The sequence below is a fragment of the Heterodontus francisci genome, chromosome 24 (genome assembly GCF_036365525.1).
Source record: "Heterodontus francisci isolate sHetFra1 chromosome 24, sHetFra1.hap1, whole genome shotgun sequence".
Lineage (NCBI taxonomy): Eukaryota > Metazoa > Chordata > Chondrichthyes > Heterodontiformes > Heterodontidae > Heterodontus > Heterodontus francisci.
In genome coordinates this window covers 61,162,838-61,183,418 of record NC_090394.1, presented here as the reverse complement: position 1 = coordinate 61,183,418, position 20,581 = coordinate 61,162,838, and the positions used below count along the sequence as shown (strand labels likewise).

The window sequence follows — 20,581 nt, the reverse complement described above, 5'->3', positions numbered from 1 at the left end:
TGGCTGAATAAAAGTAGCTGTTTTAATCATATCTGGCTAACTCCTGTGCCTACTTTTGCAACAGAGATAGAGTCACACTTCCAATCTTGTAACTTTGAGAAGAGTCCACCAGAATGGCCAGAGGCAGAGGACCAAGATACACCAGGCCTGGCTAAGGGGCAAAGATTTATGTATAGTATTGTAGGGGTAGAGTCTTTATCTGTCCTAAAAGACATTGATGTAAGGTGCTGGTGGGGTGAGGGCAAACATCCCCTAAGTCAGCAACTCGCATACCTCAGTCAGTAGAGCCATCGCAGTAACACCTAGGCTGGACCCTCAAAAGATGAGGGATGGAATTTAATTTTTAAAATGTTACATGGAGCCCCTGACTCAGGTGACAGCCTGTACCCTTTTTCTGGGTCCCCTTCCCAAAGCCAGCAAAGATCATCCAGATTTTCCATCATGGAAGCATTACAAATGCAACTCCAACATGCCAAAGGCACGCTACCCATGGCCTTTCCCTTCACCTCATGAACACTGGCACATCGCTTATACCGGAAGTGCCTCCACCCACAATGGATTTGCAGATCCAGGAACTCTGCAGGAGTGCTAAGTACCAGAACATCTACAGACTCTTAATTGACCTCTAAATGACCCAAAGTTTACTTAACTGCCATCAAAGTCAGTGACCAGACTCAGTAACCTTAAAGAAACATATACCTACGCTTTAGCAAAAGAATAATGCATTGTATTTTACATCGTTAAAATGTTCCTGTACTTGGAATAGCACATTCACAGACATAATATAAGCAATGCCATGACAGATTTGCGACTAACACATTACAATTGTATATCAGAATGCCTTAGCATCACACTTCAAAGTACAACACCCAGTGGCAAGTACGAAGCTACCTCTTTTTAAAAAAAAAAGGAAGGAAGCCACATATGCTGTGATAAGGTCTTCTGCCTGGTACCAAAATCTACAAGCAGTTATGATTTCCCTCCCTCTGATTGACCTCAACAATTTACAAGCAGCTTCTAGATTGCATACAATAATGACAAACAGTGGACCTATAGTGACAGCTCAGGTTAGCGGCTCAAAAACACAGCCATACCCTGGGCCATAACTTACCTGTGAGCAAATGAGGGATCATTAGTTTATATGATAAACAATTGAAAAAAAAAACTCAGAATTCTAAGTCACTTTTAAGAGATTACAGATGATGAAATACCAGTTTGAAATGGTTCTGTTATAGATTTTTTGATCAAAGATCATAGATGATATTTTGTTGGTCACATGCATAACAAAATGAACTAAGCTGTAAACAATCTAACTGTTCAATATTTATTGTCAGTCATTAGCAATGAAGAAATGATTGTCAGTGGAGTCAATGGTCTGGAAAGACAGGAGTCTGGTACAGTTCGTTGAAGGCAAATCAACTCGCTCAACCCAGCTTCATTTCTACTTTAAGTACGAGACTAAACACTCCTTTTTAGAAGGATACAATAACAATCAAATTTCAGGCAGTTGCTAACTGTAATATTGAAAATTTGTTTAGAACTGAAAGTAATGGCACTAAAGCCCTGCTCAGGTATAAAATTGAAACCCGACCCGACCTGGGCCAGAGTCCTTTAATTTCTTTTCGCGCCCGACCTGAATATCCAATACATTTAACAATATCAAACATGTTGTTGTGCTCCACCGTGTCCAAATGGTAATACTTGTGATCCTGTTCACCCGATCCTGTGAGTTCCCTGAGGCAACAATGTCCAGCCCGACCCGACACGAGCCCGAATGCTGGACTCGGAATATAGACCCTATCCGAACCCGATCCATGTATTCGGGTCTAGTCAGGTTCGGGTCGGGTAGCCAGGCTTTAAATGGCTCCAATCAAACAGTCCACACAGGACAAAGCAGCCTGCTTGATAAGCACCTTCAACATTCACTCCCTTCACCACTGGCGCACAGTGGCAGCAGTGTGTACCATCTACAAGATGCTCTGCAGCAACTCACCAAGGCAACTTCGACTGCACCTTCCAAACCAGTGACCTCTACCACCTAGAAGAACAAGGGCAGCAGGTGCTTGGGAACACCACCACCCGCAAGTTCTCCTCCGAGACACACATCACGCTGATTTGGAACTATATCGCTGCTCCTTCACCTGTTGCTGGGTCAAAATCCTAAAACTCCCTTCTTAGAGCACTGTGGGTGTACCTAAACCACATGGACTGCAAGTATTCAAGAAAGAAGCTCACCACCACCTTCTCAAGGGCAATTAGGGATGGCAACAAATGCTGGCCTTGCCAGTGATGCTCACATTCCAAGAAAGAATAAATAGAAAAAATGTTACAGTGGGCAATAAACATTGGCCTTGCTAGCATGCTTACATCCCGTGAATGAATAAAAAAAAGTCTAACACGCAAGTGCAGAATCACGTGTATTCTCTATAATGTTGAAAAGATGTTCGCATGGGTCTGTAGAGCAAACATTTTGGAATTGGGTGGAACGATCAATTTGCAATATTTTTCCTTTCATGAACATCCAAATCTGAGTATTTCTGCTTATTAGTTTTATTACAATAGGTTTAAATACTGTATGATCTCCAACAACAACTTGCATTTATATAGCAGCTTTAACGTAGCAAAACCTCCCAAGGTGCTTCATTGGAATATTGTCAAACAAAATCTCACACCAAGCCACATAAGGAGATATTTGGACAAATTGGTCAAGGAGGTAGGTTTTAAGGAGTGCCTTAAAGGATGCAAGAGAGGCGAGAGATTTAGGGAGAGAATTCCAGATAGACCCTTGGCAGTTGAAGGCACAACCACCAATGGTGAAGTGATTAAAATCCAGGATGCTTCAAAGGCCAGAATTGAAGCAGTGCAGATATCTTGATATGTGTGTCTGGAGGAGATTACAGAGATAGGCAGGGGCAAGACCATGGAGGGATTTGAAAACAAGGATGAGAATTTTAAAATTGTGGCACTGATTAACCGGGAGCCAATGTAGGTCAGCAAGCACAGTGCTGATAGGTGAACAGGACTCAATGCGTGGGAAGGTGGTCAAGAGAAGGTACTTGTACAGGAACCTGATGCTGTGTTTTTGGATGATGTCGCTGAGGTATCAAGACAAAATACTATAACTAAAAAGAATTTTGTCAATGATTTGAGTATGTCATGTAATAATGATGACTGTTAATATCTTTGGGGAGAAGTGGCGGGGAGTTACTAATTTTAACAGTTTGCAGGAGAGGAACCAATAATGATACCATCACTAAAGAACACTTGATTTTAACAGCAAACCTCTGGGTTCAACTAAGCTAATTTATTCAATTAGATCAGCAGCACTTACCTTCAATACAATAATATTTCCCAAACAAAAAACAGTAACAAAAGTTTAAACAGAAGAATAATTTTTTACATTTGGACATGCTCACCAAATTTTGATGGGAACAATATTTCTGTACTCTCACTCTTTTATCTACTGCCAAAAAATAATGCCGTTTGCTATCTTAAAAACCAGGCGGACTCCCGATTTACCCTCCAAAATTTCCAGAATGTACAACTTACTATGTGCAAGGCCATGGTGGAATGTCCCTGGGGCAGGTCCCGTGACTATTGCATCTGTTGATACAGCGGATTTTGGCGTAGAGTCTGAGCCTAAAGTTAAAACCGTAGGAAACGTAAAGTGCATGGGAACAATGCCTGGCATCATCCCGAGTGAGGCTTGGCTCAGAGTTGCTGAAGCTATTTTCTGGTTTGCTGTATTAAAGGAAGGTGACAGAAGACTCAAAGATGGAGAGCTGGCAAGTAATGCTGCTCCTGTGGTAGCCTGTAGAGACTAAGACAGAAAATATCAACATAAATGCTGTAAGTCAGTAATTAAAATCTGAATTCAATTAAAGCTGCATTTAACCTGGATTACATACTACATATTTTACAGTTTGAAAACAACTCCATACTTGATTTTGCATAACAGCAGCTGAAACAAATCGCTGATTAGCAGGTCTCTATTTTGAAGTACCTCAATAAATAAATGCTATTTCCTTTCAGTAGCCAGAAAGTTTTGAGTGCGGCTATGTTACATATTAGTTTGTCTCAGACAGTACAGCAGAAGGGTGCCAAAAAGACGTTCTGCCTATCACACAAATGAGTAATGTGGTATATAAATTTCAAAGCCACTGTGATGCTAGGTATATAGGCCATACGTCCCAAAGACTGGCGGATTGTATCAAACAGCATGTCCCTTCCGCTGTTCGCAACGGGGAAGGTACAGACTGTACCCAACCAGCCCATGCTTGCAAAAATCAAAACACAATGTCCAACATTAGATGTGATTTTGCGACTGGACAATATTTGCTAAATAATCCGCAGTGTGCTAAGAATTATGCTGACAACCAATTTAAGATTGTCAGTCAAGCTCGCAGTGTGGCGCATTTGCGCATATTGACACTTGACATTTGACAGTGATACAGCACTGAAACAGGCCCTTCGGCCCACCGAGTCTGTGCCGACCATCAACCACCCATTTATACTAATCCTACACTAATCCCATATCCCGACCACATCCCCACCTGTCCCTATATTTCCCTACCACCTACACTAGGGGCAATTTATAATGGCCAATTTACCTATCAACGTGCAAGTCTTTGGCATGTGGGAGGAAACCGGAGCACCCGGAGGAAACCCACGCAGACACAGGGAGAACTTGCAAACTCCACACAGGCAGTACCCAGAATTGAACCCGGGTCGCTGTAGCTGTGAGGCTGCGGTGCTAACCACTGCGCCGCCCATATTGGAAGCTACATATACTAACACACAAGGCCCTGTTCTTTGCAGACAGAAAGAACATGTACACACATTGCACCTGTTCCAGATGAACAAAATAAGGGATAGCCATTCGCTGGTACATTCCAATCACAGTCAAGCTGCCTGGTTTAAATTTCAAATAAACCGTGGCAGTTAACTGTCAGTCACCTTAAACTGGTGCGTTCTCCATGGCAACACCTCTACCAGAGTTCACTTGCCAACTAATCAGCACTCTCTTGTCATACAGTATAAATTTGTTGCTTTCCCTTACATTGGCATTCTTGCAAATTGTCCTGATGAGTGCAAGACAAAAAACTTTGACAAGATGTCTGTTTTCAGCAATACTCAAGTTCTGTACTCTCAAACGACTAATTGCTGCAATGCAAACTTATCCCAGAATGTATTTGTTAATTCCAATTGGGATTTAATTCTGGTTAGTCTCCTATAGGATTATGACAATAGATGCCTAGCAACGACCTTACATCAAGAAATATGGGGATAGGACAGGAAAGTGGAATTGAGGCAGCAGATCAGCAGATCGTGCAGCAGGCTTGAAGGGTAGTATGGCCTGCTTCTATTTCTTATGTTCTTATCAGCATGCACCGTGTGCCCAACAAGGAGCAAGTATCCAGCTCTTGAAGGCGCTATGGTATATACAGTGCCTCAGCCACAGACTGCAATCTTTCCTAAAATACATTGCCTGCTTTCAGACCTGTGGGAAATCTGTCAGAGTTTCGTGGGCATTGCTTCTACTTTTTGTAGAATCTGATACAAAGAACAAACAATACAGCACAGGAACAGGCCATTTGGCCCTCCAAGCCTGCGCCGATCTTGATGCCTGCCTAAACTAAAACCTTCTGCACTTCCGGGGACCGTATCCCTCTATTCCTATCCTATTCATGCATTTGTCAAGATGCCTCTTAAACGTCGCTATCGTACCTGCTTCCACCACCTCCCCCAGCAGCAAGTTCCAGGCACTCACCACCCTCTGTGTAAAGAACTTGCCTCGCACATCCCCTCTAAACTTTGCCCTTCTCACCTTAAACCTATGTCCCCTAGTAACTGAGTCTTCCACCCTGGGAAAAAGCTTCTGACTATCCACTCTGTCCATGCCGCTCATAACTTTGTAAACCTCTATCATGTCGCCCCTCCACCTCCGTCATCCCAGTGAAAACAATCCGAGTTTATCCAACCTCTCAAACTAATGTGGCAGGGGGATGGGAACCAATTGAGGTCAGTTGACAGTAAGGAGGTAGTAACAAAAGCCTGTAAGGAACTAGATAATGAAGTCAGTGTGACTAAGGGGAAGAGCAGGCAAGGAGCAGATGATGAATATAAAGGGACTGGTGGTCTGAGGTGCATTTGTTTTAATGCAAGAAGTGTAGTAGGTAAGGCAGATGAACTTAGGGCTTGGATTAGTACCTGGGAGTATGATGTTATTGCTATTACTGAGACTTGGTTGAGGGAAGGGCATGATTGGCAACTAAATATCCCAGGATATCGATGCTTCAGGCGGGATAGAGAGGGAGGTAAAAGGGGTGGAGGAGTTGCATTACTGGTCAAAGAGGATATCACAGCTGTGCTGAAGGAGGGCACTATGGAGGACTCGAGCAGTGAGGCAATATGGACAGAACTCAGAAATAGGAAGGGTGCGGTAACAATGTTGGGGCTGTACTACAGGCCTCCCAACAGCGAGCGTGAGATAGAGGTACAAATATGTAAACAGATTATGGAAAGATGTAGGAGCAACAGGGTGGTGGTGATAGGAGATTTTAATTTTCCCAACATTGACTGGGATTCGCTTAGTGTTAGAGGTCCAGATGGAGCAGAATTTGTAAGGAGCATCCAGGAGGGTTTTCTAGAGCAGTATGTAAATAGTCCAACTCGGGAAGGGGCCATACTGGACCTGGTGTTGGGGAATGAGCCCGGCCAGGTTGTTGAAGTTTCAGTAGGGGACTACTTTGGGAATAGTGATCACAATTCCGTAAGCTTTAAAATACTCATGGACAAAGACGAGAGTGGTCCAAAAGGGAGAGTGCTAAATTGGGGGAAGGCCAACTACACCAAAATTCGGCAGGAGCTGGGAAATGTAGATTGGGAGCAGCTGTTTGAAGGTAAATCCACATGTGATATGTGGGAGGCTTTTAAAGAGAGGTTGATTAGCGTGCAGGAGAGACATGTTCCTGTGAAAATGAGGGATAGAAATGGCAAGATTAGGGAACCATGGATGACAGGTGAAATTGAGAGACTAGCTAAGAGGAAAAAGGAAGCATACATAAGGTCTAGGCGGCTGATGAAAGACGAAGCTTTGAAAGAATATCGGGAATGTAGGACCAATCTGAAACGAGGAATTAAGAGGGCTAAAAGGGGTCATGAAATATCTTTAGCAAACAGGGTTAAGGAAAATCCCAAAGCCTTTTATTCATATATAAGGAGAAAGAGGGTAACTAGAGAAAGGATTGGCCCACTAAAGGACAAAGGAGGAATGTTATGCTTGGACTCAGAGAAAATGGGTGAGATTCTAAACGAGTACTTTGCATCGGTATTCACCGAGGAGAGGGACATGACGGATGTTGAGGTTAGGAACAGATGTTTGATTACTCTAGGTCAAGTCGGCATAAGGAGGGAGGAAGTGTTGGGTATTCTAAAGGGCATTAAGGTGGACAAGTCCCCAGGTCCGGATGGGATCTATCCCAGGTTACTGAGGGAAGCGAGAGAGGAAATAGCTGGGGCCTTAACAGATATCTTTGCAGCATCCTTAAACACGGGTGAGGTCCCGGAGGACTGGAGAATTGCTAATGTTGTCCCCTTGTTTAAGAAGGGTAGCAGGGATAATCCAGGTAATTATAGACCGGTGAGCCTGACGTCAGTGGTAGGGAAGCTGCTGGAGAAGATACTGAGGGATAGGATCTATTCCCATTTGGAAGAAAATGGGCTCATCAGTGATAGGCAACATGGTTTTGTGCAGGGAAGGTCATGTCTAACCAACTTAATAGAATTCTTTGAGGAAGTGACAAAGTTGATTGATGAGGGAAGGGCTGTCGATGTCATATACATGGACTTCAGTAAGGCGTTTGATAAGGTTCCCCATGGCAGGCTGATGGAGAAAGTGAAGGCGCTTGGGGTCCAAGGTGTACTAGCTAGATGGATAAAGAACTGGCTGGGCAACAGGAGACAGAGAGTAGCAGTAGAAGGGAGTTTCTCAAAATGGAGACGTGTGACCAGTGGTGTTCCACAGGGATCCGTGCTGGGACCACTGTTGTTTGTGATATACATAAATGATTTGGAGGAAAGTATAGGTGGACTGATTAGCAAATTTGCAGACGACACTAAGATTGGTGGAGTAGCAGATAGTGAAGGGGACTGTCAGAGAATACAGCAGAATATAGATAGATTGGAGAGTTGGGCAGAGAAATGGCAGATGGAGTTCAATCAGGGCAAATGCGAGGTGATGCATTTTGGAAGATCCAATTCAAGAGTGAACTATACAGTAAATGGAAAAGTCCTGGGGAAAATTGATGTCCAGAGAGATTTGGGTGTTCAGGTCCACTGTTCCCTGAAGGTGGCAACGCAGGTCAATAGAGTGGTCAAGAAGGCATACGGCATGCTTTCCTTCATCGGACGGGGCATTGAGTACAAGAGTTGGCAGGTCATGTTACAGTTGTATAGGACTTTGGTTCGGCCACATTTGGAATACTGCGTACAGTTCTGGTCGCCACATTATCAAAAGGATGTGGATGCTTTGGAGAGGGTGCAGAGGAGGTTCACCAGGATGTTGCCTGGTATGGAGGGCGCTAGCTATGAAGAGAGGTTGAGCAGATTAGGATTATTTTCATTAGAAAGACGGAGGTTGAGGGGGGACCTGATTGAGGTGTACAAAATCATGAGAGGTATAGACAGGGTGGATAGCAAGAGGCTTTTTCCCAGAGTGGGGGTTTCAATTACTAGAGGACACGAGTTCAAAGTGAAAGGGGAAAAGTTTAGGGGGGATATGCGTGGAAAGTTCTTTACGCAGAGGGTGGTGGGCACCTGGAACGCATTGCCAGCGGAGGTGGTAGATGCGGGCACGATGGAGTCTTTTAAGATGTATCTAGACAGATACATGAATGGGCAGGAAGAAAAGAGATACAGAACCTTAGAAAATAGGCGACATGTTTAGAGAGAGGATCTGGATCGGCGCAGGCTTGGAGGGCCGAAGGGCCTGTTCCTGTGCTGTAATTATCTTTGTTCTTTTGTTTCTTTGTTCTCTCCTCATAGCTAATGCCCTCCAGACCAGGCAACATCCTGGTAAACCTCTTCCGTACCCTCTCCAAAGCCTCCTTGTCCTTCTGGTAGTGTGGCGACCAGAATTGCACGCAATATTCTAAGTGTGGCCTAACTAAAGTTCTGTACAGCTGCAGCATGACTTGCCAATTTTTATACTCTATGCCCCGACCGATGAAGGCAAGCATGCCGTATGCCTTCTTGACTACCTTATCCACCTGCATTGCCACTTTCAGTGACCTGTGGACCTGTACGCCCAGATCTCTCTGCCTGTCAATACGCCCAAGGGTTCTGCCATTTACTGTATACTTCCCACCTGCATTAGACCTTCCAAAATGCATTACCTCACATTTGTCCAGATTAAACTCCATCTGCCATTTCTCCGCCCAAGTCTCCAACCGATCTATATCCTGCTGTATCCGCTGACAATCCTCATCATTATCCGCAACTCCACCAACCTTTGTGTCATCCGCAAACTTACTAATCAAACCAGCAACATTTTCTTCCAAATAATTTATATATACTACAAACAGCAAAGGTCCCGCAGGGATCCCTGCGGAACACCACTAGTCACATCCCTCCATTCAGAAAAGCACCCTTCCACTGCTACCCTCTGTCTTCTATGACTGAGCCAGTTCTGTATCCATCTTGCCAGCTCACCTCTGATCCCGTGTGACTTCACCTTTTGTACCAGTCTGCCATGAGGGACCTTGTCAAAGGCTTTACTGAAGTCCATATAGATAACATCCACTGCCCTTCCTTCATCAATCATCTTTGTCACTTCCTCAAAAAACTCAATCAAATCAGTGAGACACGACCTCCCCTTCACAAAACCATGCTGCCTCTCGCTAATAAGTTCATTTGTTTCCAAATGGGAAAAAATCCTGTCCCGAATAATCCTCTCTAATAATTTCCCTACCACTGACGTAAGGCTCACCGGCCTATAATTTCCTGGATTATCCTTGCTACCCTTCTTAAACAAAGGAACAACATTGGCTATTCTCCAGTCCTCTGGGATCGCACCTGTAGCCAATGAGGATACAAAGATTTCTGTCAAGGCCCCAGCAATTTCTTCCCTTGCCTCCCTCAGTATTAGGGGTAGATCCCATCAGGCCCTGGGGACTTATCTACCTTAATGCTTTGCAAGACACCCAACACCTCCTCTTTTTTTATAATGAGATGACTGAGACTATCTACACTCCCTTCCCTAGGCTCATCATCCACCAAGTCCTTCTCTTTGGTGAATACTGATGCAAAGTATTCATTTAGCACCTCACCCATTTCCTCTGGCTCCACACAGATTCCCTTCTTTGTCCTTGAGCGGGCCAACCCTTTCCCGAGTTACCCTCTTGCTCTTTATATACGTATAAAAAGCCTTGGGATTTTCCTTAATCCGGTTTGCCAACGACTGTTCATGACCCCTTTTAGCCCTCCTGACTCCTTGCTTAAGTTCCTTCCTACTGTCTTTATATTCCTCAAGGGCTTCGTCTGTTCCCAGCCTTTCAGCCCTTACGAATGCTTCCTTTTTCTTTTTGACTAGGCTCACAATATCCCGCGTTATCCAAGGTTCCCGAAACTTGCCAAACTTATCCTGCTTCCTCACAGGAACATGCTGGTCCTGGATTCTAATCAACTGACGTTTGAGAGACTCCCACATGTCAGATGTTGATTTACCCTCAAACAGCCGCCCCCAATCTAAATTCTTCAGTTCCTGCCTAATATTGTTATAATTAGCCTTCCCCCAATTTAGCACCTTCACCCGAGGACTACTCATCCTTATCCACAAGTACCTTAAAACTTATGGAATTATGGTCACTGCTCCGAAATGCTCCCCTACTGAAACTTCGACCACCTGGCCGGGCTCATTCCCCAATACCAGGTCCAGTACGGCCCCACCCCTAGTTGGACTATCTACATACTGTTTCAAGAAGCCCTCCTGGATGCTCCTTACATATTCTGCCCCATCCAAGCCCCTAGCACTAAGTGAGTCCCAGTCAATATAGGGGAAGTTAAAATCACCCACCACTACAACCCTGTTACCTTTACATCTTTCCAAAATCTGTCTACATATCTGCTCCTCTACCTCCCGCTGTTGGGAGGCCTGTAGAAAACCCCCATCATGACTGCACCCTTCCTATTCCTGAGCTACACCCATATAGCCTCACTGCATGACCCCTCCAAGGTGTCCTCCCGCAGTACAGCTGTGATATTCTCCTTAACCAGTAATGCAACTCCCCCACCCCTTTTACACCCCCCTCTATCCTGCCAGAAGCTTCTAAATCCGGGAACATTTAGCTGCCAATCCTGTCCTTCCCTCAACCAAGTCTCTGTAATAGCAACATCATAGTTCCAAGTACTAATCCAAGCTCTAAGTTCATCTGCCTTACCTGTTATACTTCGTGCATTGAAACAAATGCACTTCAGACCACCAGTCCCGCTGTGCTCCGCAACATCTCCCTGCCTGCTCTTTCTCTTAGTCTTACTGGCCTTATTTACAAGTTCCCCCTCATTTATTTCACTTGCTGTCCTACTGCTTTGGTTCCCACCCCCCTGCCACACTAGTTTAAACCCTCCCGAGTGACACTAGCAAACCTCGCAGCCAGGATACTTGTGCCCCTCCAGTTTAGATGCAACCCGTCCTTCTTGTACAGGTCCCTTCATGTCGCTAGTACCGACGTGTACCACAACCTCTGGCTGTTCACCCTCCCCCTTCAGAATGTCCCGTCCGTTCAGAGACATCCTTGACCCTGGCACCAGGGAGGCAACATACCACCCTGGAGTCTCTTTCACATCCACAGAAGCGCCTATCTGTGCCCGACTATAGAGTCCCCTATAACTATTGCTCTTCTGCGCTTTGTCCCTCCCTGAACAACAGTGCCAGCCGTGGTGCCACTGCTCTGGCTGCTGCTGTTTTCCCCCGATAGGCCATCCCCCCCAACAGTATCCAAAACGGTATAGAGAGGGGGATAGCCACAGGGGATTCCTGCACTGACTGCCTGCCCCTTCCAGTGGTCACCCATCTATCTGCCTGCACCTTGGGTGTAACCACGTCTCAAACTCCTGTCTATGACGCTTTCTGCCACCTGCATGCTCCTAAGTGCATCCAGTTGCCGCTCCAACCGATCCATGCGGTCTGTGAGGAGCTGCAACTGGGTGCACTTCCTGCAGATGTAGTTGTCCGGAACGCTGGAAGCGTCACGGACCTCCCACATCTCACAGGTGAAGCACCTCACCCCTCTAACTGACATTTCTAGCACTAATTAATACATTAATTTAAAATACTTATTAAATCCCTACTAAATTGTTATAATTAACTATATGGTCCCTAGTGCTAGATTCCTACTATAAATATTAAATGCTAACTAAATACAGTAATCTCCTCCCTTTGGTTTAGTTACTTTACTTATTAGTTAATTAGGGTCTTAATCAATTTTTATCAATGTTTTATTTTCAAATTCAGTAAAAATTTCCTACCAGCCAATCAGGTCACAGCTTTCCTGTGACGTCACTTTCAGTTTTTTTTTAACCAGAGGTAAGTTTTTTATACTCACCGGTCTGGAACTCCGCCCTCCGAGTCTTCTCCCAGCTAGCTGTGCTCTTTGGAAGCTCTTGGATCCCCTCACTGAGGACAGGTAGGAAATGAAAGGAGATCCTCGCTCCCTCCTCACCGAACTTCCTCAGTTACCAAACTTCCACTATAGTACTCTAATGCAACCCAAGTCAGCACTGTAAGATGGCTCACTTTTATACTGACTGACTCTAGCCTCTGAAAACTGGTTTAAGCCAATTCTCTAATTAACAAGGTGCAGCTGCAAGCAGAGCCTGAGTCAACCCTGTTTAAAGCTGGTCTAAAACTCACCTTCTCCAACCCTAACAGCAACTATTAAGTCAATCTGCTAAATAGAAGACAGATTAGATTTAAGATAAAATTAACCCTTAATTATCCTCAGTTACCAAACTTCCAAGATAGCACTCTAATGTAACCCAAGTCAGCACACCAGTGCAAAACCACTGGTTAAGGTTAGAGGATAAGGTTTTCACCTATTTTGCCAATGATGCTTGAATTCATTGCAATTTTCTCACAGCACCATGAATTTTATCTCAAAACATTGGATACAGAAAGCTGTTTCACCATCATCAGCAGGGGGAAAGTGTGGGGTTAGGAAAGACTGCCCAGGTGAGCTAATTCAACAGTGTTGTTGTGGAAAAGACAAGAAAAGTGAAGCATTTTTAAAGTAGGGAAGCCTGAGGAACCTTACTTATTATAAGCAGGATTCCTAAAGGTTCCAATCATGCCCAAGGTCAAACACATGGTCTTCAGTTTAAATCTCTTGAACTTGACTTCACAACCTGCCATCAAGAGGGGGGAGGTGGTGGCATAGTAGTAATATCACTGGACGAGTAATCCAGAGGATAATCCGGGGACATGGGTTCAAATCCCACCATGGCAGATGGTGAAATTTGTATTCAATTAATAAAAATCTGGTATTAAAAGACAGTCTAATTGTGATCATGAAACCATTGTCGATTGTTGTAAAAACCCATCTGGTTCACTAATGTCCTTTAGGGAAGGAAATCTGCCATCCTTACCTGGTCTGGCCTACATGTGACTCCAGACTCACAGCAACATGGTTGACTCTTAAAATGCCCTCTGAAATGGCCTAGCAAACCACTCTGTTTAAGGGCAATTAGAGATGGGCTTAGTGACGACCACACCCCATGAACGAATTAAAAAAAAAAATCAGGTAATAGGCTAGAACCAGGAAAATGTGACCATGAAAGCTGATTGCTTGTTATACAAACCCAACCAGGTCCAACGTCCTTCAGGAAGAAACCTGCAACCCCTTCATGTGACCATACTACATAGGTGAATACTTTCTGAAGTGGCCTGACAAGCCCCTCAGTTGCACAATCACTATTCAAGATGAAAGCCCAACACCACCTTCTCAGGGTAACTAGGGATGGCCAATAGATGTGGCCTTGTCAGTGTTGTCCACATCATAAGAATAAAAAAGGGTTGGAAATCAGCTCACCAAGGTAAGAACTTTAGACTAAACCTCCATTTGGTTACAGAACCCTTTATCAATGCATAGTTTAGGGAATACCCTTCTGAAATGTTGAGACCAGCATGAGTAAAAGAAAATAGAATGTAAAAGCAAAATACTGCGGATGCTGGAAATCTGAAATAAAAACAAGAAATGCTGGAAATACTCAGCAGGTCTGGCAGCATCTGTGGAGAGAGAAGCAGAGTTAATGTTTCGGGTCAGTGACCCTTCTTTGGAACTGGAATAGAATGTAACTTGGGAGGGTAATCTATTTCAATATTCTCCTTGGTATCTTTTCATTTATCTCAACCCAAAAACTGGCCAAGACTATAGGACTAATATTAGGTTAATTTTTCATTGTGAAATGCACTTTTTAAAAGGAATAGTTTCCAAGGAAAACCTTGCTGCTAACCAGTTTCTGTATCTTTTTAGCTTAATTAGTTTACATGATTCAACAACATTCTGAAAGTCAAAGCTAATTATTACTTTTATGTGACAAAAATCCTAAACGTGTATCTGAGCCTCATTCAGGTAGATCAATAACACGCATTTTCATTGCACCATTAACAAATTCCAGAGCTTAGGGCCTCAGCAGCTGAAGACATGGCCCCTACAGTGGGGTGATTAAAATCGGGGATGTGCAAGAGGCCAGAATTGGAAGAGCACAGATATCTGAGGGTTGGAGGGCTGGAGGAGGTCACAGAGATAGCAAGGGATAAGGCCATGGAGGGATTTGAAAACACAGATGAGAATTTTAAAATCGAATTGAAACACCACTACCGAATCCATGCCACACAAGACCAAGAGTGTTTTTTCTTTGCATTGAGTCAAGCATCATGTCAGACGTTGTATACAGATAGAGAACTGAGGTAAAGTGATTCAAAATGGTTATCTCAATTTAGCTTGGTAATGATTAAATGACTGAAAACATGCCAAGCTCGTGGCACCACGGAGGGCTCTGCTGCATAGCAGGGGAGGAAAAGGGTTGGACGAGCTATAGTGATAAGGGATTCTATCGTAAGGGGTGCAGATAGGCGTTTCTGTTGCCACAAACGAGACTCCAGGATGGTATGTTGTCTCCCTGGTGCTAGGGTCAAGGATGTCTCGAAGGGGCTGCAGGACATTCTGAAAGGGGAGGGTGAGCAGCCAGAGATCGTGGTCCATATTGGTACTAACGATATAGGCAGGAAGAGAGATGAGGTCCTGCAAAGTGAATATAGGGAGTTAGGCAGAAGGTTAAAAAGCAGGACCTCTTGGGTTGTAATCTCAGGATTACTCCCTGTGCCACATGCTAGTGAGGGTAGGAATAGGAGGATTAAGCAAATGAATGCGTGGCTGAAGAGCTGGTGTAGGCGGGAGGGCTTCAGCTACTTGGATCATTGGGATCTCTTCTGGTGCAGAGGTGACCTGTACAAGAAGGATGGGTTGCATCTAAACTGGAGAGGGACCAATATCCTTGCGGGGAGGTTTGCTGGTACTATTTGGGAGGGTTTAAACTAGTCTTGCAGGGGAGCAGGACCCAAAGTAGTAGTCTCTCAGATGAGATAGTTGAGGCAAATGTAGAGGTTAAAGCAAGAAAGCCCAGTAGGCAAGCCGGGCAGGGGCAGGACAGGGAGCGTGGAAGGTCTGGTAGGTTAAACTGCATTTACTTTAATGCAAGAAGCCTTACAGGTAAGGCAGATGAACTCAGAGCATGGATCAGTACATGGGATTGTGATATTATAGCTATTACGGAAACGTGGTTTGAGGGATGTGCAGGACTGGCAGCTCAATGTTCCGGGGTACCGATCCTTCCGGCGTGACAGAGGTGGAGGTAAGAGAGGAGGGGGAGTTGCACTATTGATTAGGGAGGACATCACGGCAGTACTTAGAGAAGATATCCCGGGGGGAATATGGGTAGAATTTAGAAATGATAAAGGGATGATCACTTTGATGGGATTATACTATAGGCCCCAATAGTCAGAGGGAAGTGGAGGAGCATATATGTAGGGAAATCACAGATAGGTGTAGGAATTATAGGGTTGTAATAGTAGGTGATTTTAACTTCCCTAATATTGACTGAGACTGCCTTAATGCTAAGGAATCAGATGGGGAAGAATTTGTTAAGTGTGTCCAGGATAGTTTTCTGAAGCAGTATGTGGATGGCCCTACTAGAGAAGGGGCTACACTCGACCTCATCTTAGGAAATGAGGCTGGGCAGGTGGTTGATGTGTCAGTGGTGGAGCACTTTGGAACCAGTGACCATAACTGTATTAGCTTCAAGATAGTTATGGAAAAGGATAGGTCCTCAGGTTGAAGTCCTAAATTGGGGGAAGGTTAATTTCGATGGCATCAGACAGGAACTCTCAAAAGTTGAATGGGAGAGGCTGTTTACAGGTAAAAAGGGACGTCTGGCAAGTGGAAGGTTTTAAAAAAAGTGAGATAGGAAGAGTTCAGGGCCGGCATGTTCCTGTTAGATGGAAGGGCAAGACTGGCAAGTTTAGGGAACCTTGGTTGATGAGGGATATTGAGGGTCTGGTCAGGACAAAGAAGGAGGCATATGTCAGGTATAGGCAGCTGGGATCGAACGAGTCCCTCGAGGAGTATAGGGGATGTAGGACTACACTTAAGGAAATTAGGAGGGCGAAAAGTGGCCATGAGATTTCCCTGGCAGAGAAGATAAAGGATAATCCTAAAAGATTCTATAAGTATATTAAGAGTAAAAGGGTAGCTAGGGAGAGAGTAGGTCCTCTTAAGGATCAGTGTGGCAATCTATGTGTGGAGCCACGGGAAATGGGCGAAGTCTTAAATGAATATTTCTCATCCGTATTTACCGTGAAGAAGGTCATGGAAACTAGTGAGTTCAAGGGAGGGAACACCGATATCCTGGAGCATATCAACATTATAAAAGGAGGTGGTGTTGGAGGCTTTGAAGCGCATTAAGGTGGATAAATCCCCAGGGCCTGACCAGGTGTATCCTAGGATGCTATGGGAAGCAAGGGAGGAGATTGCTGGTGCCCTGGCAGAGATTTTTGTATCATCGTTAGCCACGGGTGAGGTACCGGAAGACTGGAGGACAGCTAATGTTGTGCCTTTATTTAAGAATGGCAGCAGGGTTAAGCCAGGGAACTACAGGCCGGTGAGTCTTACATCAGTGGTGGGAAAGTTATTGGAAGGGATTCTGAGAGACAGGATTTATATGCGTCTGGAAAGGCATGGTCTGATTAGGGATAGTCAGCATGGCTTTGTGCGTGGGAAATCATGTCTCACGAATTTGATTGAGTTTTTCCGAGGAGGTGACCAAGAGGATTGACGATGGGCGATGGATGTTGTCTACATGGACTTTAGCCAGGCCTTTGACAAGGTCCCACATGGTAGGCTGGTCCAGAAGGTTCGAACACATGGGATCCAGGGTGAGCGAGCAAATTGGATACAAAATTGGCTTGGTGATAGGAGGCAGAGGGTGGTAGTGGAGGGCTGTTTTTCAGATTGGAGGCCGGGGACCAGTGGTGTGCCGCAGTGATCGGTGCTGGGCCCTCTGTTGTTTGTCATATATATTAATGACTTGGATGTGAATGTAAGGGGTACATTCCCTTTGCAGATGACACCAAAATTGGTGGTATAGTGGAGAGTGAAGAAAGTTGTCTAAGGTTACAACAGGATATAGATCAACTGGGAAAGTGGGCAAAGGAGTGGCAAATGGAATTTAATGCAGACAAGTGTGAAGTGATGCATTTTGGGAAGTTAAACCAGGGCAGGACATATACAGTGAATGGCAGGGCCCTGGGGAGTGTTCTTGAGCAGAGAGACCTTGGGGTGCAAGTACATAGTTCCCTGAAAGTGGCAACACAGGTAGACAGGGTGGTGAAGGCGGCGTATGGCATGCTTGTACTCAATGCCTTGGCCGATGAAGGCAAGAGTTGGGACGTCATGTTACAGTTGTACATAACGTTGGTTAGGCCGCATTTGGAGTACTGTGTGCAGTTCTGGTCGCAGCACTACAGGAAAGATGTGATTAAGCTAGAGAGGGTGCAGAAAAGATTCACAAGGATGTTGCCTGGTTTGGAGGGCTTGAGTTATAAAGAGATTGATAGGCTGGGTCTGTTTTCCCTGGAGCAAAGGAGGTGGAGAGGAGACATGATAGAGGTATGACAGGCATAGATAGGGTAGATAGCCAGAGTCTGTTTCCCATGGTAGGGGTGACTAAAACTAGAAGGCATAGAATTAAGGTGAGAGGGAGGAGGTTTAAAGGGGATCAAAGGGGTAAATTTTTCACACAAAGAATAGTGGGTATCTGGAATGAGCTGCCTGAGGAGGTGGTGGAGGCAGGAACAGTAGCGACATTTAAGAGGCATCTGGACAGGTACTGAATGAGCAAGGCATAGAGGGATATGGAATTAATGCAGGCAGATGGGATTAGTATAGATAGACATTACCGCCGGCATGGACACGGTGGGCCGAAGGGCCTGTTTCTATGCTGTACGACTCTATAGCAATAGCATTAAATGGCAAAAGTGCAGAAAATATTGGGGCGGCACAGTGGTTAGCACCACAGCCTCACAGCTCCAGCGACCCGGGTTCAATTCTGGGTTCTCCCTGTGTCTGCGTGGGTTTCCGCCGGGTGTTCTGGTTTCCTCCCACAGCCAAAAGACTTGCCGGTTGATAGGTAAATTGGCCATTATAAATTGCCCCTAGTATAGGTAGGTGGTAGGGGAATATAGGGACAGGTGAGGATGTGGTAGGAATATGGGCTTAGTGTAGGATTAGTATAAATGGGTGGTTAATGGTCGGCACAGACTCAGTGGGCCGAAGGGCCTGTTTCAGTGCTGTATCTCTGAACCTAAAATCTAAATTAGCAAATATAAGCACAAAACTTCTGTAGGGGTTAATCTCATCCAACCACTGAATATGGTCTTATGGAAAGCAGGTGTAACTGTACACTGGGACAATTGGTGGATCCTTACAGGCTAGCGAATGACCTGAATTAAGGAAAAATATCAGCAAAATAGGACTTGAATGCGAGAATAAAACAGTGAAGTATTGCCTATTCTCTGATTCCTGAAAATACGCAGACACTTCAGAAAAATAAGCGCACACCTTTCTGTTTACACTCACCAGCATTGCTCCTGTAGCTGTGGAACTATTAACAGCTGAGGATTTAAGAGAAGAAGTTAGCAGTTTAGCAACACCTTGTGTCCCACTACTTGAATCTCCATTGCTACCACCTGGAGGGGCCACTAGAGTTAGTTTCTGAGAAATGGAAGGCTTCTTCACATTTATATTAGATGACAGCCGATTTAATGCTTGTCCTGGAGATGAAGACTGCCTATTTAAATGAGTACTACTGGACACAGACGTTTGAACACTGGATATGTTCTGAATAGGGCTACTGGAAGGGGTAGAGTGTTTTGTTGCCGTGACAACAGTCATCGGAGATTTGAAGGTCTGATTTGCAGAGCTCGGAGAGTTATATTTTGTTGTACAACTGACAGAAGTTATTGAAGCGCCAAGCGTTCTTTGAGGACTGGGAGAAGTCTGTATATTACTTGCTAAAGATGAGGAGACAGAATGGAAACTCTGAGTCTTTGTTGAGGTTTTCAGATGCTGAATTAATGGCCGTTGTTGCAACTGACTTGCAGCTTTAGTCTGAGAACTGCTATGCAGTTTGCTTATGCTAAAAGATGGTGATGACATGAAATTTTTCTGGTGTGAGGTGGTCTGATGGTACTGTTTTGAAGCCTGCGTCGACACCTGGCTTTGAACTTGGGGCTGCGATGTACGTTGTAAACCAAGATGCTTCGGCTTGTTTTGGAGAGTCTCCGTGAAACTTTTGCTGTTTGCTGAAGAATGGTTTTTAAAGGCAGTGATAAGATTAGTGGTACTTTCTGAAGTCCTTTCCTGAGACAATTGTCCCAAAGCTAATGCCTGCTCAGCTAAAAGATTGAGAGGTGAATGTGACTGAGCAGCAGGTGATGGAGCAGAAGAGGGAGTTGGAACTTTCTGTACATGTTTCCTTTCTTCTGATGACACCGCCACTGTTATTTTGTCACTCGATGAATTTGATACTAAAGGACTGAAGCTCTTGGTGCCTCCTGTAGCATCATTGAGAGCAGCTAATGCGACAGACACATCTTCCAGAGAAGGCTGGTTATTGGGTAGATCTTCATCAAGTGAATCGTCTAAACTGAAAGACTGAGGAGTTGTCGTATTACTTGAACTCTGAGCAGCACTGCAGGAAACTGGCACATTTATTGGGGTTATAGGTGGGGTGCATGATCCCTGCACAATGGAGCCAGTGTTACTGTAATGAATTGGGGTACTTGTTTGCTGCAATTTTCGTTCAGTCTTGAGCATCTGATCCTGCAAAAGAGGAAAAGTTTATTAATGTTGAAACCTTTTAAAGTCAGATTTATATTGCATTGCATTCCTCATTCTGTAAATGTATTTTGTCAAACTATTTTTCTTTTTACTATTTACTCCCTTTAATTGTATTTATTTCTAAAACG

At 44.6% G+C, this 20,581-nt stretch overlaps 1 protein-coding gene across 7 annotated transcripts in view; it reads right to left on the bottom strand.

Moving 5' to 3' along the window:
- The window catches only part of LOC137383451 (ubinuclein-1-like), a 98,265-nt gene that overhangs the window by 7,357 nt on the left and 70,327 nt on the right, over positions 1 to 20,581 (bottom strand). For all 7 annotated transcript variants that reach the window (XM_068056362.1, XM_068056367.1, XM_068056364.1 and 4 more), the window contains 2 exons: positions 19,191 to 20,435; positions 3,550 to 3,820 (listed from right to left, as the gene is read on the bottom strand). In XM_068056362.1, coding sequence (XP_067912463.1) covers positions 3,550 to 3,820; positions 19,191 to 20,435 — 1,516 coding nt within the window. The remainder of the gene's footprint in view (positions 1 to 3,549; positions 3,821 to 19,190; positions 20,436 to 20,581) is intronic.